The sequence below is a fragment of the Myxine glutinosa genome, chromosome 4 (genome assembly GCF_964187855.1).
Source record: "Myxine glutinosa chromosome 4, kmMyxGlut1.1, whole genome shotgun sequence".
Taxonomy (NCBI): Eukaryota; Metazoa; Chordata; class Myxini; order Myxiniformes; family Myxinidae; genus Myxine; species Myxine glutinosa.
Genome location: NC_136264.1, coordinates 88540226 through 88564800, shown reverse-complemented (window position 1 = coordinate 88564800; position 24575 = coordinate 88540226). Strand labels below are relative to the sequence as shown.

Below are 24575 nucleotides of genomic sequence, written 5' to 3'. Positions count from 1 at the left end.
GGGAGTAATGCATTCGATCGTGTGTGTGTGTGTGTGTGTGTGTGTGTGTGTGTGTGTGTGTGTGTGTGTGTGTGTGTGTGCTCGTGTGTTTGTGAACAAGATATCTGGAAAGGTTCTGAACGGATTTGGATGAAAGTTGGTGGGATGATTGCCCTTGGGATAAGGAAGAATTGATTAGTTTTTGGTGAAGCTCAGGATATTATTCCGGATCCAGGAATTTCTTTGGGAATTTTTTACCGTTGGAAGATAGGGCTCATTTTTTTTTTACATTATCTTCTATATATTCTATATTTAACATTGTGATATGAAAATAGTTTTCATATTTGTTGTAAATGTAGTTTCAACTCGTGGTTATGCGTTAGAGCGGTGTATTGTTTAGCAGCGTCGTCTTCAATGTTCATTTTTTTTTTCTAATAAAGACATATTCTGTCATTTTAACACCAGAAAAGTGTGTATTCGGTTTCCCCGTTTCATAAAATGTATCGGTTGATACGTATACTGCTTTAAAACTTTTTTTTTTTTTTTTTTTTTTTTTTTAACCTCAGAAGAGATATCAACATTTACCTAAGCGAATGTAAATCGCCGTGTCAGTATTTGATGAACTTATAAAGACTTAGGTGACTTATAAGTGTGACCAGCATGTGCACGGGATTCTTCCCAGAAGAATGAGTGGTCGCATTAGCTTGTACGACTGAAAATGAGCGAGTTTTGTTTTTGACGTTTGGGCCAGTTTTACATGTTGTATCCCTAAGGAATGAAATGAACGTTTTTTCTGGCTTACAATTTTATTTGAAGTCACACATGCTTCAAAATACACTCACTTATATAGAATTGAACGCTGAATCCGAAAATTTAAGTGAAATTGCCTTTTTTTTTTTTAAACATTATTTCTAAATATAGGCCTATATCTGTGCAGTGTCTCCCTGGTGTTGGGCTAGCGGCTAGGGTGCCGGCTTAGGATCCTAGGATCCTGGGTTCGAATCTCGGTCGATCGCCGAATTAATGCCAGGGGGGTTGACTCAGCCTGTCATCCTTCCGAGGTCGGCTAATTGAGTACCAGTTCACTGGTAATTCCCTGTTTGTCGTTGAAGGTGGCAAAAAGGGTTGGCGTCAGGAAGGGCATCCGGCCGTAAAACATTGCTTCAAAAAGGGGACCAAAAAAACAACAACTACCACGGTCCCCGAAAAGGCCAACCCCCGCTTTGCGGGGAAAAATGGCCTCTAAACGGTGGTTTTATCTGTGCAGTGTCTGTCTTGTGTTGTGTTGTCTTGTGTTGTCACTGAACTACTCCCTCAAACTTTTGTGAAATCGTACTATTCCAACTTGACCCACGGCGGGAGTATGCGCTCTACTGAGTGGCGTTCTAGTTCATTACTGATATTCAGGGTATGGACAATTTTCCTGCCCCCACCAGGTCATGTCTCCATGTGAAGCTCATCCACTCAAGGTTGTTGATGCTTACTTCCTTCCCTTGTTACAGGAGGTGGTTCTGAATGACTCTGGGCCCCACCCTTCTCCTGTACTGACAACTTTTAAAAGACTAACCAGTTGTGAAGAAGATTTGAGACTTGTTTGGGGCTGTCCACCTTCAGTGGTACTCTGCCATACCCAAAAGTCAAAATGCAGTTGTGATGGACAAAAACTCTCTTGTGCTTCAGATTTGTCTAATTTTGAGCATACCCAGTTATCCATGCTTATACGTAGTCGAGCTTTATGAGAGGGTGTAGAAAAATTCAGATATGGATAAAATAGTTTGTTACCACTTCTGAAGGGCTGGAGAGGAACCAGAGAGCAGTTCCACAAAGGAAACACGACAACATAATGGGAATAGAATAATGAAGATGACAGAAAAATGGTGGTGCTGGTAGTTTACTACACTGTTGAGGTTTTTGTCTCCATCAATCCAAGGCTAAATATTTACGGAGGCCAATGAGAAAACTTCTGAGCTTCTGGATCTCTGCTATGGACCTCAGATCAGATGAGACTAAACTGCCAAACTTAAGCACATTATGAAACGGAGGAAAATAAATTAACGAGAAATGTGGGACAATTGATATGGCATATATTTACCATCATTACCCTGTGCTCGATTGTGAAAAGCATGGTTAGGCATTCGGTTGCATACGTGTGTGTCTGCATTTTAAAAATTCATTTTCTCAGCAACCGTTGGTCCGATTGACAAGAAACATTACAGTAGGAGCGCCTCCGCCTGTAGAATTTTTTTATTTATAATGATGACGTCATAGGCCACGTGGTACTGACACCATCTAAGAAAAATACCTCTATATCTCCGAAACTGCTCAATGGAAAAAATTGAAACGAGCCTCATTTTCAAGTACTCCCCATGGGGAACTAGAACGCCACTCAGTAGAGCGCATACTCCCGCCGTGGGTTTTGTTGGAATAATACGTTTTATTTAACTTCCCCTCTCCCCAAAACAATAAATGAAAAAGAAAGTAAGCCCTAACTGTCAGAGAATTAATTTTGATATATCTCGGAATTAGAGGAGAAAAACATCATTTAAGAATAAGAATAAAAGCTTTAATGCAGTAAAACAGAAAAAATGTTTCCCTAAAAAAATTTCCCAAAAAAATTCCGGGATCCGGAATAATATCCTGAGCTTCACCAAACACTAATCAATTCTTCCTTATCCCAAGGGCAATCATCCCACCAACTTTCATCCAAATCCGTTCAGAACTTTTCCAGATATCTTGTTCACAAACACATGAACATACGAACACACACACACACACACACACACACACGGACGGACACGATCAAATGCGTTACTCCCTAGCGGGAGTAATAAACCTGAAAATCGCAGAGCCAGAACCAGAATTATTTATTATTAATAAATATTATTTTTTAAATTAATTTTAATTATTAATTAATTAATATATTAAATAAACAAAATATATTTTTTATTAATAAATATTATTTTAAATTATTTATTTGATCTGGGAAGGCACTGCAAGGTTTCTTCTTCTTCAGCCTCTCACAACCCTGGGTGAATATGCGATCTTTAAAAAAAAAAGTTGGAATTTTGCCAAATCTGTTTTATTCGTTTGTTAATATACCTCAGCCATTGACAAATCTGGAACTAAGTCTTTATAAGTTCATCAAATACTGACACCGCGAATGACATTCGCTGAGCTAAATGTTGATATCTCTTCTGAGGTAAAAACAAACAAACAAAAAAAACAGTTTTAAAGCATTATACGTATCAAACGATACATTTTATGAAACGGGGAAACCTAATACACACTTTGGTGGTTTTAAAATGACAGAATATGTCTTTATTAGAAAAAAAATAATGAACATTGAAGACTACGCTGTTAAAAAAAAATACACCGCTCTAACGCATAACCGCGAGTTTAAACTACATTTACAACAAATATGAAAACTATTTTCATATCACAATGTTAAATATAGAATATATAGAAGATAATGTTTCAAAAAAAATGAGCCCTATCTTCCAATGGTCAAAAAAATCCTTCAAAAAATTCCTGGATTGGGAATAATATCCTGAGCTTCACCAAAAACTAATCAATTCTTCCTTATCCCAAGGGCAATCATCCCACCAACTTTCATCCAAATCCGTTCAGAACTTTTCCAGATATCTTGTTCACACACACACACACACACACACACACACACACACACACACACACACACACACACACACACACACGAATGCATTACTCCCTAGCGGGAGTAATAAGATGTGTTGATGATGTCATCGTTGCCTTCATTACGACGTCATATTTCGACAAGTTCAATGCTTGACCTGATCAGTATTTAAAAAAAACTTTTTTCTCCTTAACTGTTCGTCCGAAGGACACAACATTTTCACCATAGGAGGGACTCCTCATGTAGAATATTTTAATGATAATTATGATGTCATAGGTAACGTGGTACAGGTGTCATTTTGGAAAAACCGAAAAACGTTGCACCTCTACATCTCCAAAACCGCTCCATGGAAAAAATTGAAACCTGGCTCATTGTAAATAACTTCATATGGGGAATAGGTGTTGTTAACGATGACGTCATTGGTGCCATAATTATGACGTCATAATTTGACAGGGACAACGCTTAGTCTGATCAGTTTGGAATTTATTGAGCGTGATCTATGCAACAATTATATTAGAAAATATAAATTTATGATGTCATTGCTCACGTGGTCTGGCAGCCATATTGGATTAAAGAACTAGAATAACAGAAGAGTTGGCTCGCACCAAGTTAAATGTGCAGGGTAAGTATTCTATGAATACCATCTCGTGATTTGAAAAGTGTTGGGACAGCATGTGTGTTTTATAAAGATGTGCGGTAGGTATTGCAACCAAATCATAAACAAATTGTAATCGATCTCGGGTAACTGATTGACTTTCAACAAGGAATAGGTATCCGTTGTGTAGGGAACACCCTCTTTCCCAAGTCCCCTTCTTCCCCTTTCTCCATCTTCCCCTTGCCCCTTCCTTTCCCCAACCTGCCTTTTTCCCTGATAATCATCTAAGGTACATGGAGGAGGTTTGCAAAATTTACATCACATTGGACCCTCTGAAGTTAACTGTCGGTGAGAGCTTTATGATATGGAAGACAACAGACCACGCCAGTGTGGAAAATAGGACAGACATGACAAAATTAATGACGTCTAGCCAGAAGTATGTTAAAGTGTGCAATGAGGGAATAATATGCCTGATTCTCACATGGCTCGGTAAAATATTTGTCAATTTCCTAGCTGTCCCATAAAACAACTAAACATGGACAAATGACCAACAATGAATCAAGTAAATGATCGTGAATTAATCACACTAGCAACGGTACCCGCCCTACGGGCGGGGCTTCAATTGGGAGGCCCAAATGAAAAGGCAAAATATCAGAAATTGAAGGTTTATATTTTATTTTAAACGATTTATATAAACATCCGTTAAATCATATCACACGCAAATCAAAATCTAAACAGTATTTGTAGAATTTCAATAAAAGCCACATCACTGTTCATATCGGTAAATATTATTCCATCGTGTTTGGAAGAATTGGAAAAAAATTCGTAATTGGAAAAACAATATAGCCTATTTTAATCCAGGGGGTCCCAGGATTACCCACCCAAAATAGCCTATTTTAATCCAGGAGGTCCCAGGATTACCCACCCAAAATAGCCTATTTTAATCCAGGAGGTCCCAGGATTACCCACCCAAAATAGCCTATTTTAATCCAGGGGGTCCCAGGATTACCCACCCAAAATAGCCTATTTTAATCCAGGAGGTCCCAGGATTACCCACCCAAAATAGCCTATTTTAATCCAGGGGGTCCCAGGATTACCCACCCAAAATAGCCTATTTTAATCCAGGGGGTCCCAGGATTACCCACCCAAAATAGCCTATTTTAATCCAGGGGGTCCCAGGATTACCCACCCAAAATAGCTTATTTTAATCCAGGGGGTCCCAGGATTACCCACCCAAAATAGCCTATTTTAATCCAGGGGGTCCCAGGATTACCCACCCAAAATAGCCTATTTTAATCCAGGAGGTCCCAGGATTACACACCCAAAATAGCCTATTTTAATCCAGGAGGTCCCAGGATTACCCACCCAAAATAGCCTATTTTAATCCAGGGGGTCCCAGGATTACCCACCCAAAATAGTCTATTTTAATCCAGGGGGTCCCAGGATTACCCACCCAAAATAGCCTATTTTAATCCAGGGGGTCCCAGGATTACCCACCCAAAATAGCCTATTTTAATCCAGGGGGTCCCAGGATTACCCACCCAAAATAGCTTATTTTAATCCAGGGGGTCCCAGGATTACCCACCCAAAATAGCCTATTTTAATCCATGGGGGTCCCAGGATTACCCACCCAAAATAGCCTATTTTAATCCAGGGGGACCCAGGATTACACACCCAAAATAGCCTATTTTAATCCAGGGGGACCCAGGATTACACACCCAAAATAGCCTATTTTAATCCAGGGGGACCCAGGATTACACACCCAAAATAGCCTATTTTAATCCAGGGGGTCCCAGGATTACACACCCAAAATAGCCTATTTTAATCCAGGGGGACCCAGGATTACACACCCAAAATAGCCTATTTTAATCCAGGGGGTCCCAGGATTACCCACCCAAAATAGCTTATTTTAATCCAGGGGGTCCCAGGATTACCCACCCAAAATAGCCTATTTTAATCCAGGGGGTCCCAGGATTACCCACCCAAAATAGCTTATTTTAATCCAGGGGGTCCCAGGATTACCCACCCAAAATAGCCTATTTTAATCCAAGGGGACCCAGGATTACACACCCAAGATAGCCTATTTTAATCCAGGGGGTCCCAGGATTACCCACCCAAAATTTCATTGCGATCAGTTCAGCCGTTTTTGCGGTACCTGGGAACAGAAGGATGGACAGACGGACAGACATTTGGTGAATTATAGTAAGATTAGTGCGTATTTCATTACTGTCCCAGTACCTATGAAAATATGGTGTACAAGACTGTATTCCAGGAGTGCCCCCCCCCTTCCTTGCCGGTCTCTACCAAGAAAAAAAACAAAAACCTGGCCTTTAGAGTATGTTGCGGAATTTATTGCCACTGGAGACAAGTTTTGAGATATTGTCTGCTCTGGAAGGTCATGGCTGATGGGTAAGGCCCAGTAGCTTCAGAAATTAAAACTCTGCCACAGCTGGATTACAGAAACAGATGGGGGTGATTGGCCTTTATGGTGGAATAAAGCAGGAAAGTGAAAAGTCGTGTGTTGAAGGTCATGTGACAACCGATGGACGATCATGTGGTCTTCTGCGGATTACTGAACTACAATGCGGATCGAGACTAACTATTATGGTCATTCATAAAGGTCAATGATATCGTTTGGAATTCTGGACTAAAATACAATCGATTGTGATATAAACGGTTCGTACTTCGTTCCGGTAAGCCTGGTGTTGGCTTAACGATTCAGGTGGCCGGCTTAAGATCTTAGGGTCTTGAGTTTGAGCCCCTGTTGGGCCATTGAAATAACACCAGGTGGGTTGATTCAGCATGTCATCCTTCTGAAGTTGGCAAAACGAGTACCAGCCCACTGGGGGTAATAAACCATTCGAGTGGCCTGCGTGGGAGTGGTGACCCATCCAGGATTGTACTCCTCAGCCAATGAAACTGCCCCGGCAGCTCCTACGTGCCTCATAGCATGAAATGAATGGTTGCTTACTTCGATTAGGTACTTGTGTACTTCTTTAACCAGCTGAACAGGTTCTCTAAAGGTTCTTTGAAGTTGCTCAAAGGCAAGGATCGGTTTCGCTTTTATCCAAACGACCTGAATATTGTCCTGTATAGTAACGATAAAGGCTGGCGGGATAGCCTAGAGGTATGCGTACTCACCTTTGAACTGTCGAACCTCGGTTTGAATTACCAGCCAGCTATAAACGGTCATCCTGGTGTTTCGCATGTAGTCGATGTATCAACGTGTATGTCACCAGCACCCTGAACAAAATCCAGAAATTTGTTCCTTGACTGCTGTTAAGGCAAGGGCAAACCAGTAAACCTGTGGTACATGCCGAGTACATACCCAGTACCCCCCAAATATTGGTCGGTCAAATGAAATGTCTTACCTTTACGTTCCAGATTGAACAAAAATTTCAAGGATATGCTGCAGAAACTGGAATCGCATCCAGACTGCAATAGTCTCACCCTGGTGTCCTTCCTCATCCTGCCCATGCAGAGGGCTACCCGCTTACCTCTGCTAATGGATGTAAGTGTGGCGGAGCGGTGGTGGCCTTTCTCACCGTAAGGTACAGTGAGGATGGTAAGGCTTTAGGTCAGACGGCGAGATCAGGGAAATGCTTCAGGCAATCGAGGAGCAATCTTTGGTAACACAAAGTTCTTTGGATTGTTTCTTTCATACAGGGATTCAGAAGAACCTTGGGAAACCGGTTTCTGTAACAAAAATTTTTATCATTGCTTTTCCCATTTCGCAATACTGTACTTTACATTTCAAATATGGAGACAATGGAGTGTTTGAGCTTTAATAATGTGGATATCTGATGTTTGTTTCTTTTCAGACCGTTTGTCAGAAAACGAACAAGCAGTCGGAGGAGTACCAGAAAGCTCTTTGTTCTTTCAAAGAGATTAGCAAGGTTGGTGGTGGTCATCGCTGTGTGTGATCTGGATGCAGCCAAGTACGTTAATTGGCCCACTGTACCATGCAGTGAATTATATACATGTCTTCAGAATGGGTCAAGGATGCGAAGTGCTTACCTTGTGTGCAATTTAGCGAATGCTGCATCGGTCTTCATATGGTAGGACCACAAAGTACCACTTAAAAGATGAATGAACCGCTTTTAGAGGCCATTTTTGGGGCACCGTGGTCAAATTTTTGAAGCAATGTTTTATGGCCGGATGCTCTTCCTGCGGCCAACCCTGTTAGTCGCCTCTTGCGACACACAGGAAGTTACCTGTGAACTGGTACTCGATTTGCCGACCTCGGAAGGATGACAGGCTGAGTCAACCCCCCTGGTGTTAATTTAGCGATCGACCGGGATTCGATCCCAGGATCCTAGGATCCCAAGCCGGCACCCTAACCGCTAAGCCAACACCAGGCTAAAGTACCATTTAAAAGATGGTGGTGTATATTGTTTATGTCCATTACCTATTCGGGCCTTAGCAGGTAAAAACCGGAGGCATTATGTTTTTGGGTTGTCCATTCGGCTGTCTGTCCGTTCGTTATCGGTTTGTTGGTAACCACAGTAACTTGTGAATCACTTAAAGGATTTCAACCAAACTTAGCCTAAGCATAGACTAATACAAAGATGAAATGATTCGACTTTGGGCTCAACAGGTCAAAGGTCATGTGCCCTTTGAAGATTATTTTGCAGACCATAACTTTGAGTTAGAAGCATCTGATGTCGCTCTTCTATTTATCGATTTTCTCTCTCGCACTCTTTCACGTGACCTTTAATTGAGGTGTAACATACGTGGGTTGACATCTAACGTGGCACATCCATCGACACATACATGTCAAATTTTTTTTTTTTTACCTTGTTAAAATTGTACAAACGTTAAATAAAGGCCATTTGATTTGTTTGTTTCGCATAATCTCTGCCTTCAGTCCAACATTCTGACCTGTGTTGTTTGCAGCTCGTTAAGAGATGCAATGAAGAAGCACGAAAGATGGAAAGAACCGAGCAGATGTTTCAGCTCCAGAAACAGCTCCAGTTCAAAATAATTAAGGTAAGGATTTATCGGTGGAGACGTGGGGTGTTGGAATTTATTGCTAACAAATAAAGATTTGGCCATTTGCTATGTCTCGAGGGATTACTGTGACATTGTACATCATGAGGGGTCTTCGTTCAGAAAGGTAGTTCGTTAACTATAAATTCAGGGAATTCGATTCTGATCAGAATACTGGCACATGATGTCCTATTTTTAAAACATACCATGGAACTTTTAATGGGAGAGGGTGAGACAGGGAGGGGTGGAGGAGAGACAGAAGGGTGGGTGAGAGACAGGGAGGGGTGGGCGAGAGACGGGGAGGGGTGGGCGAGAGACGGGGAGGGGTGGGCGAGAGACGGGGAGGGGAGGGCGAGAGACGGGGAGGGGTGGGCGAGAGACGGGGAGGGGTGGGCGAGAGACGGGGAGGGGTGGGCGAGAGACGGGGAGGGGTGGGCGAGAGACGGGGAGGGGTGGGCGAGAGACGGGGAGGGGTGGGCGAGAGACGGGGAGGGGTGGGCGAGAGACGGGGAGGGGAGGGCGAGAGACGGGGAGGGGAGGGCGAGAGACGGGGAGGGGTGGGCGAGAGACGGGGAGGGGAGGGCGAGAGAAAGAGAGGGGTAGGCAAGAGAGAGAGAGGGAGGGGGACAGACAGGGAGGGGTGGGCGAGAGACGGGGAGGGGTGGGCGAGAGACGGGGAGGGGTGGGCGAGAGAGAGACAGGGAGGGGTGGGGAGAGAGGGTTGAAAAGGGGGCATGCTCCAAGATGCAATTCTTTCCTGCTGGCACTGCATCAGAATGGCTGTTTTGGTTGGATTTGAATTTTGTTGAAATCAAACCGAGGACCGGAGAGCACAGACGGCGTACTTGACATAATCTGATAATTGAGTAAAGATAAATAAGTGTTTATGGAGAATAAAAGAGTAAGAATGTTATTGCATATTGGCCAAAGTGAGGCAGTCGTCTGGCCTGCCCTGGTCCGAGTGCACTTTGTTATCTGGTCAAGACCAAGTGGACCGCAGAGTCGTTTGTATGGCGGTGACGAGAAGTCGAGTCATAGCCGTTCACACACGTGTCCGGAGAGCCGTCTCGGTCATTCCTCAGCTGGAAGATTTCAAAGGCGCCAAACATCGCGTCACGGCGGTGAGGTCATTGCAGAGGTTTGAAATCCGCCGTTGAAAGTGTTTGCATCTTGGTGTTCCACAGGCGTTCCCCTTGGTGTCGGCTTCGCGATGGCTGGTCAAATCGGGAGAGCTTACGAGCTACGTTGCGGAAGGTGGTCTCTTCAACCGGCGGAGCAAAGGCCTCTTCTGCTTCCTCTTCAACGATGTTCTTATTCTAACACGCAAGCGCAAGTAGGTATTTTCCCCTTCTCCCTCCATGGACTTCAGCTCCCATGTCTGGAGGCGGTGGATGAATAACGCTCGGTGCTCTAATGGTTAGAGTGTCCATTCTGAATTTGGGAGGGCAGCAGTTTGAAGTCGTGTTTGTCATACTAAAGACAAAATGGTAGTTGCTGCTTCATTGCTTGACGCTCAGCATTTAAAAGGATTGAGTATGGACAATTATTCATAGTTTTTTTTTTTTTTTTTGTATACTGAATCGAGGCTCGTGAAAGAGCTAACATTAACTTCACAAACAAATCGACCAGACAAACAAAATACACAAAAAGAGGGAGCGGAAGACAAGATGGGGAGAAGAGGGGAAGCACACAAACACAATATCTGAGAGCAGGGAGATGTGTGGAAGGGAGAGGGCTTAGGGGGAGGAGGCATGGGAAGGGGGGGGGGGGGGGAGGGAGAAGTATAAAGCACAAGGACACCAAGGACTTCCAGGACAGAAGTTGGTATTTCAAAAAGGGGAATTGGGGTGAAATTAGCGGGGGTAGAAAAGATCAAGGTTTTGGATGGGGGAAGATAAGAGATGGTGGTGAACAGCTTTTTTAAAGACTTGGAGGGTGGAGTGGGATTGAAGAGAGTGAGGGAGTTTGTTCCAGAGGCGGGAGAAAAGAGGAATGAAGGAGTGAAGGTGAGCAGAGAGTCTTGATTTTGGCAGTTTAACCATGAGAGGGTTGCAGGCAGATCTTGTGTGACCTGTAGGAATATTTGCGGGACAGAGCCCAGAGAGAGCTGGGGGGGCAAGGCCAGAGAGGAGTCGGTAGAAGACGGTAGAGTGCAAGCTTTGTTGGGCCTAATGGCCTCTGCCTGCATCATATATTATTATATATTATATGGGGGACTCATATATTATGATTATTAATATTATTATCAAGAGTTTGTTAGTTTAAGTTGATCTTCCCAATGGCAACTGATATGTCGAATGATCTCAATGACCTTGAAAAGGATTTTTTATTTTGCATCAAAAGCAAAAATGGTGCTGGATTAAATGTTGTTTAATAAGAGTAGGATAGCCGAAAGGTGCAGTGTGTGCATTCACCTTATAGGGCTGTCTAACCTAGGTTTGAATCTCGACCCAGCTACAAATTGTCATCCTGGTGTTTTGCTCCGAGGGCGATACATCAATATGTGCACCATCCCTCGGATGGATGTTGAGCTGGAGAATTTGTCAGTCAGCACAAGTCGTTGATCCAACGGTGTCTTTCCCAAAGAGGAAGCGAGTTATCTCAGCACCCTGAACAGATTACTAGTTTCTGCCAAAACTTTCTCACCAGCCCACACTTGTCCAGCCAAGCTGAGTACACCAATTATACCTATTTTCCAACATGAGTTCAGTGAGGCCTTTGTCCTTTAGTCCGACCATATACTTCTCCGGCATGTGAGACACATTTGTGAAAGCATTTGTAATAGGAAGAGAAACGTTTGCTTTTATTTTGAAAAAATTTCATTTCACATGAAGAAGAAGAACCACCTTTAGAGGCCATTTTTCCCAGCAGGGCGGGGGTTGGCCTTTTTTGGGCACAGTGTCCCCTTTTTGAAGCAATGTATTATGGCCGGATTCCCTTCCTGCCGCCAACCCTGTTAGTCCCTCTTGCGCCACAGGGAATCGTCAGTGAACTGGTACTCAAGTTGCCGACCTCGGAAAGATGACAGGCTGAGTCAACCACCCTGGAGTTAATTCAGCGATCGACCGGGATTCGAACCCAGGATCCTAGGATCCCAAGCCGGCACCCTAACCGCTAAGCCAACAACACCAGGCCAACTCGAGACATTTCATGTGGAAGTTTTCATTTCATATTTCACGTGGAATGAAGGTGTTGGAGAAGAATGTTAAAAAATCCGTGGACTGCAAGAACAAATAAATCGGTGCTTCAATAATTTACACCACCGTGTACATGAGAAACACCGATGCTAAAACGGAAACTTTCATACTTTGGACGCATCATGCGTGCAGAAAACGAAAGTCTGGAGAATGGAGAAATCAACCATGCTGGGTGTGGTTGAGGGAAGAAGAGGAAGAGGCAGACCGTGCCCATGATGGATGAATGGGAAGGGTTACCATATTTGAACTTTCAAAAAAGAGGACATTCTGAAGAGGGGCAATCTGAAAAAAAGAGGGCAATCTTTCCAAGAGTTTCCTTTATGTATTAGCAATCATATCGACAGTCTCATTTGGTGTGTTCCAGACCTCGATTAACCACCTTTCTTCCAGTCGAAACACTGAATTATTACAGGAAATATTGTGCTTGTCTGAGTCCACATGGCGTTGTAAATCAGTAGCACCTTTATTTGTCTGCTCTACATACTAAGCACTCGGCTTCCCATTCTTCTCGAACACTTTGAAAACACCAGACTTTTGTCTTTAGATCTGCAGTGAATTGACACTTTCGTTTTGGCATTCTGTGTTTGGGCGAGTAAAATAAAATATCAACCGAAGAGCTGTTGAAGAGCATCGAACAAATGTGTACGGTACAGATTCAGAAGACACCGAATCGTGGACTGAGCACTGCCACTGGACTCTCTTTGTGAGGTTGGACAGGAAGTAGGCACGTCAGTGTCGATGTTCGACCACATCCGTTATGCCATGAGGGAGGAGTACAGACTTAGACCAAAGTATTGTCGGATTCAAATATTACACAGCCACATTTTATCACCGTAAGAAAATGTAAAAAAATTGGTTTATCCGTTTAAGGTACAAAAAAAAAAAGAAAAAAAAAAGAAGTATCCCAAATCTTAAAATGTATATGGCAAAATCCTGGACATTTTACATATTTAAAAACGCAGCTGGACAGATTTACGGACTGAAAAGAAGGACCTGTCCAGGAAAAACTGGAGGTATGGTAACCCTATGAATGGCGTAAAGGCTACATCCAAGCTGCCTCTGCCAGAGCTTCAGGAATCGGTGCAAGACTCCCATCTCTTATCTTCCCCCATCGAAAACCTTGATCTTTTCTACCCCCGTTAATTCACCCCAGATCCACTTTTCTGAAATACCAACTTCTTTCCTGGAAGTCCTCCCTGTGTCCAAGTGGTTTTTACCTCTCCCGCACCCACCCCCCTTCCCATGGCCTCCTCCCCCCAAGCCCTCTCCCTCCCACAGATCTCCCGATGTCCCTGTTCTCAAATGTTGTACTTGTACTTGCTTCCCTCTCTCTCCCCATCTTGTCTCCCGCTCCCTTTATTTCGTCTTATGTGCCTGTTTGGTTTTTTGTCATTAATGTTAGCTCTTTAGCCTGGTGTTGGCTTAGCGGTTAGGGTGCCGGCTTGGGATCCTAGGATCCTGGGTTCGAATCCCGGTCGATCGCTGAATTAACGCCAGGGGGGTTGACTCAGCCTGTCATCCTTCCGAGGTCGGCAAATTGAGTACCAGCTTGCTGGGATGAATGATCACGGTGTGTACCCCGATTTAGAATAGGTACACTGTATCCCTGCGCATCCTAAGAGCGTGACCAAGGGTTGGCGTCAGGAAGGGCATCCGGCCATAAAAACATTGCCTCAAACAGGGAACCATGATTGTCATGGGGCCCGCAAGGCTAACCCCTGCTCTGGCGGGGAAAATGGCCTTAAAACGATGATTCATTCATTCATTCATTTACACGAGCCTCGATCTTGTATCCAAAAAAAATAAAATAAAAAAAGAGACAGGGATGTTTGAATAAATGTGATCATGAATGTCACCAGAGGTCGGACACAACTTGACGGAACTGGATAAGGGAGAGGAATAAGGTCCTGCAATGCTCCAAGCATTAACGGATATACTGGTTTATCTTAAATCCCTGGACCCTTGCCTCGCTTCTAATCGCCCTCCGAAATGTAAACCTAAAGGATTGCTGGAGTACTCTAAACTGGATTTGTCTCACACCTTTGTAAATGAACCTTTGGACCTACATGCCACGTGTGCATTACATGTCACAAGGCTGATATAGAATTCCCTTTTACAATACCCCAACGATAAGCAGAGTTGCTATACGATTGGACACAACTTTATATTTCAGTTGTAACTAGAACGGCACTCAGTCGAGAGCATACCTCCTCCAGGTGAACAGTTTACGTTTTGTATCCCAGAGTGGACCAGAAAATCACAATACAGAATCACATTTAATCGAAATCATCCGTCCACAACTTTGAGATATCCTGCTATGTATCGTTTTTGGCCCTCTCTCCCAATGGTGAAGAATCGCTTAAAAATTTCTACGAGCCGGATCCAAATCTTCACCAAAATTGAATCGATTCTTCCTCGTCACACACACAACCTGTCCACCAAGTTTAGTCCAAATCCGTCAATATTTTTTGAGATATCCTGCTACGTATCGTTTTTAGCCCTCTCTCCCAATGGTGAAGAATCATTAAAAAATTAAATAACTCTCATATCCGAATGTATATTCAGATCTTCACCAAAATCGAATCGAATCTTCCTTGTCAGACACAAATCACAAATCTTCCTTCCACAAATCAAGCCACAAATCTTCCTCGTCAGACCTGTCCACAAAGTGTCGTCCAAATGCGTCCACAACTTTTTGAGATATCCCGCTATGTATCGTTTTAGGCCCGATCTCCCAATGGTGAAGAATCACTTAAAAAATTCTACTAGCCGGATCCGAATCCTCACCAAAATCTAATCATTTCGTCCTTGTCACTCTGTCTGTATGTCTGTCACGTCCTTGTCTTGTCTGTCACTCTTGATACGCCACATCTCTGCCAAATTTCGTCCGAATCCATCCACAACTTTTTGAGATATCTTGTTGACAAACGGACAAACATACAAGACAGGGGTGAAAACATAACCTCCATCCACCTTTGGTAGCGGAGGTAATTATAAGAATGCATGGTGCACAGTTATGAATATTATTTTTTAACGAAACTTGATTCTCTCCATTTTGCTGCTTTGACGTTGCCTGCAGCTGTCATATAGCAAGATGTGACGGTGTTTATTTACATTTTGTGAAGAATAATGCCTCATGCACAAGAGGCTCTCAGTGCGTAAGACATGATTATTTTCCTAGCTAGCTTTGAGTTATGAACTTCAACTGTAAATTTTTTTTTGACCTGAAGACGTTTGTATAGTCGGTTTGGGAGAGCCGAGTACACCCATTATGGAAAGTGGCAAATAGACACAGAAAACTACCTCGTACATCATATGTCTAGCTGCTAAGTGTGGGGGACAGGACAACACGAAATTGTGATGGGAAATAACATTGAAAAAGTGGAGGAGACTTGGTTGGATAAACAGTGTGAGGTGGTTCTCTGGATGAAGAATGTGATGTGGTGGAGGGGAAAGAGGATGAGAGATGGGAAAGCAGCGGATGGAAATGTATGGAACATATGATGGTGGGGAGAGGGTGACTTCAAACGCTCTACAATGTTATGTTATTTGATGTAATATCTAGATGGCTCCTTGGTAAATGGCTATTTTAGTTTGGTGCCAGGTAGTTGTAAGGAGGTCTGGCAGAATAGCCGAGACTCTAGACGAGAGGAACGCACTCTCGCCTCTGTGCTGTCGGCCTGTCGAGCCTGGCTTTGAATGTCAGACCAGCTTTAAACTCTCATCCTAGTGTTTTGCGCAGGCAGAGCGAGGCAACAATGGGTGTGCAGTACCTCAGATGGATGTTAAACTGGGCATCCCGTCTGCCGGCATTAGTTGGTGGATGCAAATGATCCCACTGTGTGCTTCACAAAGAGTAGACAAACTATTACCAGCACCCTGAACAAATTCCAGCTTCAAATGGTTGCTGGCAAGGCAATGGCAAACCACCACAATGGTATAACCCATGCCAAGAAACGTCTGCGACAGCACCGGTACTCTGTCGACTATGGTACATCTCATAATGTGTAAGGAATTCCTGCTGCTTACTGTGAAGAATGGTTCAGGCCAGTTCACACTGTTTTCAAGCAAGTTCAAACCATAAATTTTAGGTTGGGATAAAATGTTAAGTTGTGAAGGTGGGCCTGAAATGTTTTGCTGTAAATGAAGGTATTTATGTTTGTTTGGTAAATCTGGTAAATGTTTTAGAAGTGAGGCCCTATTCCTGTTATTTGCAGTGAAGACACTTACCTGGTTACGGATTACGCACTCTCGGAGCATGTGGAGGTGGAGCCGGTCGAGGTGGACGAGTCTTTGAGCCCGAGCGTGAACCACGGCCAAAACACCCAATCGAAGCAAACATCACCTGTGGGACTTCCTCGCAATAGCATCGTTAATCATCTCTTCCAAGTTGTTCTCCAGCGTAACAATGCAGGAGAGCGTGTCGAGATGACTCTGGTGGCAGATTCGCTGTGAGTTTGTCAGGCATTTCTTTCACCTTTTCATTCACTCCATTTCACATTTGATTTAAAATACCAGAAAAGTGTTTAACATTAGATTTAAAAAAAACCAGAAAAGTATTTCACATTTGATTAAAAAAACAAACCAGAACAGTGTTTCACATTTGATTTTTTTTTTTAACCCAGAAAAGTGTTTCACATTTGATTTAAAAAAAAACCCAGAAAAGTATTTCACATTTGATTAAAAAACAAAAAACCAGAACAGTGTTTCACATTTAATTTTAAAACGAGAAAAGTGTTTCACATTTGATTAAAAACCCAGAAAAGTGTTTCATATTTGATTTAAAACCAGAAAAAGTGTTTCACATTTGATTTAAAACCAGAAAAAGTTTTCTCATTTGATTGAAAACCTAGAAAAGTGTTTCACATTTGATTTAAAAAAAAACAGAACAGTGTTTCACATTTGATTTAAAAACGAGAAAAGTGTTTCACATTTGATTAAAAACCAGAAAAGTGTTTCACATTTGATTTAAAAATGAGAAAAGTGTTTCACATTTGATTTTAAAAACGAGAAAAGAGTTTCACATTTGATTAAAAACCCAGAAAAGTGTTTCATATTTGATTTAAAACCAGAAAAAGTTTCACATTTGATTTAAAACCAGAATTTTTTTTCTCATTTGATTGAAAACCTAGAAAAGTGTTTCACATTTGATTTTAAAAACGAGAAAAGAGTTTCACATTTGATTAAAAACCCAGAAAAGTGTTTCACATTTGATTTAAAACGAGAAAAGTGTTTCACATTTGATTAAAAACCAGAAAAGTGTTTCACATTTGATTTTAAAAACGAGAAAAGAGTTTCACATTTGATTAAAAACCCAGAAAAGTGTTTCATATTTGATTTAAAACCAGAAAAAGTTTCACATTTGATTTAAAACCAGAATTTTTTTTCTCATTTGATTGAAAACCTAGAAAAGTGTTTCACATTTGATTTTAAAAACGAGAAAAGAGTTTCACATTTGATTAAAAACCCAGAAAAGTGTTTCATATTTGATTTAAAACCAGAAAAAGTTTCACATTTGATTTAAAACCAGAATTTTTTTTCTCATTTGATTGAAAACCTAGAAAAGTGTTTCACATTTGATTAAAAAAAAAACAGAACAGTGTTTCACATTTGATTTAAAAACGAGAAAAGTGTTTCACATTTGATTAAAAACCAGAAAAGTGTTTCACATTTGATTTAAAAATGAGAAAAGTGTTTCACATTTGATTAAAAACCAGAAAAGTGTTTCACATTTGATTTAAAAATGAGAAAAGTGTTTCACATTTGATTAAAAACCCAGAAAAGTGTTTCATATTTGATTTAAAACCAGAAAAGTGTTTCTCATTTGATCTAAAACCTAGAAAAGTGTTTCACATTTGATTTAAAAACCAGAAAAGTGTTTCAGATTTGAACGTCACTTTAACATGTCTTTAGTTTGATTCCTGCTCCATTTTTATCCTCGCCTGGGAGAGGGTATTGTATTTGAGTCCGTTTGTGTGTTTGTCTGTTTGTTAGGTGCAACTCAACCTGTAGAATTTTAAAATTATAATTATGACATTATATGTCACGTGGTATGGCCGCCATCTTGGAAAAACCGAAAAGCTTTGCACCTCCATCTCCGAAAGCGCTGCATAGAAAAAAATTGAGACATGGCTCATTGTAAAGAACTCTCCATGGGGAATAAAATATGTTAATGATTATGTCATAGGTGCCTCCATTATGACATCATATTTCGACAAGTACAAAACTTCATCCGATCAAGATGAAATTTATTGAGCATCATCTTGGGATAAATTAACCCTGGTGTTGGCTTAGCGGTGAGGGTGCCGGCTTGGGATCCTAGGGTCCTGGGTTTGAATCCCGGTCGATCGCTGAATTAACGCCAGGGGGGTTGACTCAGCCTGTCATCCTTCCGAGGTCGGCAAATTGAGTACCAGTTTGCTGGGATGAATAATCCTGGTGTGTACCCCAGTTTAGAATAGGTACATAGTATCCCTGCACATCATAAGAGGCGACCAAGGGTTGGCATCAGGAATGGCATCCGGCCATAAAAACATTGCCTCAAATAGGAAACCATGATTGTCATGGGGCCCCGCAAGGCTAACCCCCGCTCTAGCGGGGAAAATGGCCTTAAAACGATCATTCATTCATTCATTCATCCAGGGATAAATTGGTGGAGGAAAAAAAAATAACGAGGACGTTATCGGTCACGTGGTTCGGCCGCCATATTTGTTTTATCACAAAAGCCTTTAAAAAACACTGAAAACATGTCCTGGCGAGGGTCTGCTATCTCTGATTGCTCTTTCTTGTTAATTGTTGTATTTGAGGTTTCAAGTCACCCCTCCCCTCTCCACTCTCCCAAATTTAAAGCACAATGTGGTGCTTCGTGCAAAATAAAATGGAGGAACAAAGTGAGAAGAGAACAGCAATTGTTCCTCAAAACAATAAATTAACTAAAAACGAGTGTGCAACCAGCCATGCAGCTGTCAGGTCATGGCACAAAATAAAGATTCCACACAAAGGATGGAACTGGAAATCAAATCCCAACATCAAACATAAACATCACAACCCATTACAACAACGCCTGTAGAGAGGCTCTCAATTCATCCTCCGAGGGGCGGGCGCTACATAAAATTACTTCCCAACACTCCCTCAGGAATCCCAGAACATGACATTCAACAGCAATTTCCTCCAACTGCTTTAAGGCAACACCCATCTAAACCACACTTCTTTTGTACCAATGCAGGCAAGAAATCGCCCTTTCTCCTAGAAACAACTCATCAACCTCACAATTAACCATCTGAGCATGCTTCATAGGATCAATAACACAGAGGTGTTTACTTCAAAATATTGCCTCAACTAATCGCTGACTCGGACAAACCTCCTGGTCCGTGTTGAGAACACTCGTTGGCCTCTCCATTTTGCCTCCATCTGTAGACAGGTTCAAAGTAGTCGGTGTCACTTCGGTCTCCTCCATCACAGCTACCCCACTCTCCATAGTCCACACTCTTGGGTTTCTTCATTCCAACCCACTGAAATAACCAAAAAGGATCCTGCTGTGTCTATTCCTCAGAATCCCACCACTCCCCAAAATTCCTGCAAAAAAGTTCAGCACTTAAATAACTTATTCAGCAGCTCTCAGTCACTCTGCCAAAACTAGTGTCATCCAGCTCTGTCTGATGATCTGTGCTCAAGCAGCAGTAGATGCAAAGCCAAATCTTTTGCTCACAGTGGGGGCTGCCATGCTTGATGAACACCAGTTGCCTTCCTGGTTCTGGGGGTTCTAGGTCAGGGATGAACTATGTTGGAAAGGACACTGTCCAGTCTATTTGGAAACGTGGCAGGTTTACCAACTAACCCATCTTGCATTGAATGCCATCTACATTCTACATATACAAATGCTTGCTATCTCTACCCCATGCATCCAAACTCTGTGAGCTCTATACACTCCCTCCCTTCCTCTATACACTTATCTTCTACCGACAGTTTTCTCTATTTACCACTCCGCTTTATCATTTGCACATGTAAATGATGCTTTACCCACACATCGCCCCAACCAAAGTGCAATTGGAAGACTAGTTACAACCAAGCTGAATTGGTGAATCAAATGAACTGCTAAACAATCTTCCATGCCAACAAAACAATAAACAAGCTAAGTTAGACCACAGTCTTGAGCAATTTGTCTTTATTCAAACATTGAAAATAACTTAGGATCGTCCATAGAGGCGTTGATGTGCATTCTTGCCAGTATAAGGATTTCAAACAAGGCGGCTCTGCCCAAATATGGAACCGCAGCAATGATAAACGAGCTTTTCATTTATTACTCCATATGTGGGAGTCGACGAGGGAGTTGATGCTGCCAAAGCCAAAGCGTGTGAAACAACAAAGTGTCACAGAGGCTGTTGTTGTAGTGAGAGAGCCGATGGTTACATTCTTGATTGCAAAGTGTTTGTCACATCTCCAGCAAACATTGCTCTGTTCGATAACGTGGCTTGTTTGGCTCACGATGTAAGAGTGCTCGATGTGCGGAGAGTACCATTTGATGCGAGAAGCTCCGAGTTGGGAAGGTGCGGTCCGTGCCTGTAAGGTCTACAGAGCACCGACCCACTAGGGTTTTTGAGCAAAAGAGATTTCATTTTAAATACTTACAAGTATAAACATTGTGCCCGGCCATCAAATTCCTCCTCACCCTCGCCTTTCTGGGGAATGATAATACGTTACAGAAGTTTCTAATGTATCAGTAAGGTCATATGTTTTAGGAAGTGTTCACCTTTCTTTTGGGAAGTTGTACCTTATGTAATGGTTAGTCTTTTAGAGGTGACTTATTTTCATAACTTTTTACTTACTGCTTGCATATCAATGAAAATGACGAGTTCGGAGTAGACAAAGGGTATTAAGTTCGACAAGTGATTTGACTTCGATCTGAGTTTCATACAAGGAGGGGCTGAAAATGTTATCGAAAAAGTATGCTTGAAAGAAATGCATAGTACAGTGTATACGGCTGTTTGTGATCCAATTTTACAATATGATGAAAATGCAGTTTTTGAGTTTGTGAGGTTTTTTTTTTTCTTTTTCTCCCAGGTCAAGTATCCTGGACAATACTGATCATGACTAACTGACTGTGACACACATCTCATTTTAAAATGTATGGTTCCCCTCAATTCCAACACACACACACACACACACACACACACACACACACACACACACACACACCTGACAAATTTTATTAATTGTACAAGATCGACTATTCCTAAAATAGAATATAATGATTTTTTTTTTTATACATACCCTAGGCTCATGGAAGAGCTAGGACACAGAACACAACAAAGAAAAGGGGTATACTAATAGCAGGACACAGAAGATAGATGGAGATGGATAAACAAGTGATGTAGGTAACGATGAGGGTTATGGGAGAATGCAGGAGTGGACAAGATGGATACATAAGCAATTTTTGAGGGGTGGGGGTAGTTTAACGGGTGTAGAAAAGATGATGGTTTGGGATGGGGGGCAGTGGGGTGAGGGCTGACCTGAGATGGTAGTGAGTAGCTATCTTGAAGACCTTGAGGGAAGGATGCGATTGAAGAGAGTGGGGAAGGTCATTCCACAGGTGGGGTAAAAGAGGAATAAATGAGTGCAGGTGAGCAGTGGTTCTGGATTTAGGCAGTTTCAAAAGGTGGGGGTGTCTGGTGGACTGCGTGCATCCTGCACATACTTAGATGGAGTGGGGGGGGGGGGGGCGGGGGGGTACAGAGCACAGGGAGGGCAGAGGGTGCAAGGTCAGGAATGAGGTGTGTTACCTCCCTAAACCCTGATTACGGTGTACCTCAGAGTCTGGAGTGGGAATACGGCAGAAAGATTTATTATTTAGCGTTCTCTAATAAACCCTGGTAAAACCACACCAATGCAATTGTACAACAAAACAAGTAATTGTATTAAGAACTCTCACATACACAATGATAACACTATTCAAGAAAGTACAATTAAAATATCACTTGCATCAAATGAACAATACATATGATGGTACCATAATTCCCCAATGCTCTCAAAGCAATGACTCACGATGCGCCAAACGTGAGTGGGATGTAACATTCCCTAAAGTCCATGCACGGATCTCCACGCTGGTTGAAGATCGAGGTCGTGCAGAACGGCAAATCAATAGGCAGGTATTGGCGCGACTGTGGATGAGGAGTTACGAGGTGAGAGGTCAATATGGGAATTGAGCCGATAGGTAAACCAATGGCAATCAACACGATGAGGTCGATATGGAAATCCCAACGGCAAAACAAGATGCACCAAGCGGACAGCCTCTTCTTCTTCGAGGACAAAATGGTGTATAGGCCCGTAATGGAGGCGCTTGATTTCTCCAACGATGACTCACACTTGGTGATAAAACCTGAGACGCCGGTTTAATTGCACTCACAATATATGATATGCAATCCCTTTCCCGGGAAGCCTCAACTCATTCGTGACCAATATCAAAAAAGTCCGCTCGCAGCCTCGACGCGATTCACGGCTGTATCTCTCTCCTGGCCGTTCTCCTCCTCCTCTTCCTCCCGGTTCTTTGCCGCGTTTTTCTTTTTCCTCCACAAACATTAATTTTTACCTTTTACTAAAGTCCTCTCCATTTCACACAAAAATCTTAACAACAATATTACCTGAAACCAAAAAAAATCCTACAATTATATAACAACAACAAAGGCAGAAGTGATGGATATGTAACAGGTGGAAGAAGGCAGAGAGACCACCGACCTGTCGACGATGGCGAAGTTATAGGCCCATAGGCTCAATATTTATCACGAGAGATTCCAATGATCTTGAAAGCCTTGGTTTCCATAGCATCAAGTTGAGCAATCTGCGAAGCAGGACAGAGCAATACGCCATGAAGCTGCAGATGAAAGCCTTGTAGGTGTATAGGAAAGTGTGCAAAGGAAGGGCTTTGCACAATAGAGGATGCCCAGTCAGTGTCTGGCTTTGGAGATCAACTTTGAAAAGTGGTTTGCCCAAGAGATATCATGGCTGAGAGTGAGACCCAAGAGTTCGAGTAACTGATATACTTTGAGACAGTTGTTGAGAAAGTAGATGGGAACGGTTTGTGGAATGGTCCTTTCAGAGAGAGACTGTGTGTGATTTCTCAGGATTGAAAGACATATTCCAAGTGTTTGACCAGTTTGTGATTTTGTCAAGGTCTGAGGAGAGGGAAGAGGCTGCTGCCTGTCTGTTGGAAGGATAAGGGATTTCATGGCAGAGTGGAGTCATCAGCAAAGAGATAAAAACGATTTTCCAGAGTCAGATGGGGCTGAGAACACTGCCTTGTGGTACTCCAGCCTCGACAGGTAGAGGAGAATAAAGGGTTCCATTGAGAGCCACACGTTGGCTACGATAGTGGAGGAAGTCAGTAAACCAAGAATGGAGTTGGCCTTGGATTCCTCAGGCAGAGAGTTTAGATAGCAAGGTGGGATGCCAGACTATCAAAAACTCGACATGTGTCAAGAGAGACGGTCTCATCTCATGACTGATATTGAGGGTCTCCATCCATTGTTGGGAGAGTCGAAGCAGCATGTCCAAGGTAGAGTGACCAGGTCTGAATATGAATTGATGATCTGAGATGAGGCGGTTGGAGAAAATGAAGGATTATATGTCAATTACGATGATGGATTCCATGACTTTGTTGATGATTGGATGTAAGCTAATTGGTCTGTTAAGGAGACCACGTTTTCCACGTTTTTATGTAATGCTGTGATGTTGGCTGATTTCCAAGCAGATGGAAGATGACCTGTGGTAAATGACATGGTGAAAATGGCAGAGAGAGGATGTGCAAGAGCAGCAGAGAATATTTTAAAGACCTGTGAGCTGATGTCGTCCGGTCCAGTTGCAGAGTCAGAGTCGAGGGTTGCCAGCAGCTTTTTCACATTCTCAGGTGCAAAAGACAGAATCCAGCAGCACTTGTGGCTGGGAAGGGTGGGTACAAAGAGAGAGGGGCTAGGGACACAAGATGTTGAAGCAAACACAGAATTGAGGCATTCGGCCTTCTCACGAGTGAAGTCGGCTGTGGTGCCATTTGAAGTGAGGGAATGGATGAAGGGGAACATACTCCAGAGACGGACGTGACAAGGTGCTACTAGGTTTTAGAGGATGGAGACTAGTTTGAAAGTTCATTATTGTGATTGGACAGATGTTGTTT

The 24575-nt window shown here is 42.5% G+C and overlaps 1 protein-coding gene across 2 annotated transcripts in view; it reads left to right on the top strand.

Moving 5' to 3' along the window:
- The window catches only part of ARHGEF26 (Rho guanine nucleotide exchange factor 26), an 87767-nt gene that overhangs the window by 51894 nt on the left and 11298 nt on the right, over positions 1–24575 (top strand). For both annotated transcript variants that reach the window (XM_068112885.2, XM_068112886.2), the window contains 5 exons: positions 7611–7737; positions 8048–8122; positions 9123–9215; positions 10400–10548; positions 16630–16863. In XM_068112885.2, the coding sequence (XP_067968986.2) occupies positions 7611–7737; positions 8048–8122; positions 9123–9215; positions 10400–10548; positions 16630–16863 (678 nt within the window). The remainder of the gene's footprint in view (positions 1–7610; positions 7738–8047; positions 8123–9122; positions 9216–10399; positions 10549–16629; positions 16864–24575) is intronic.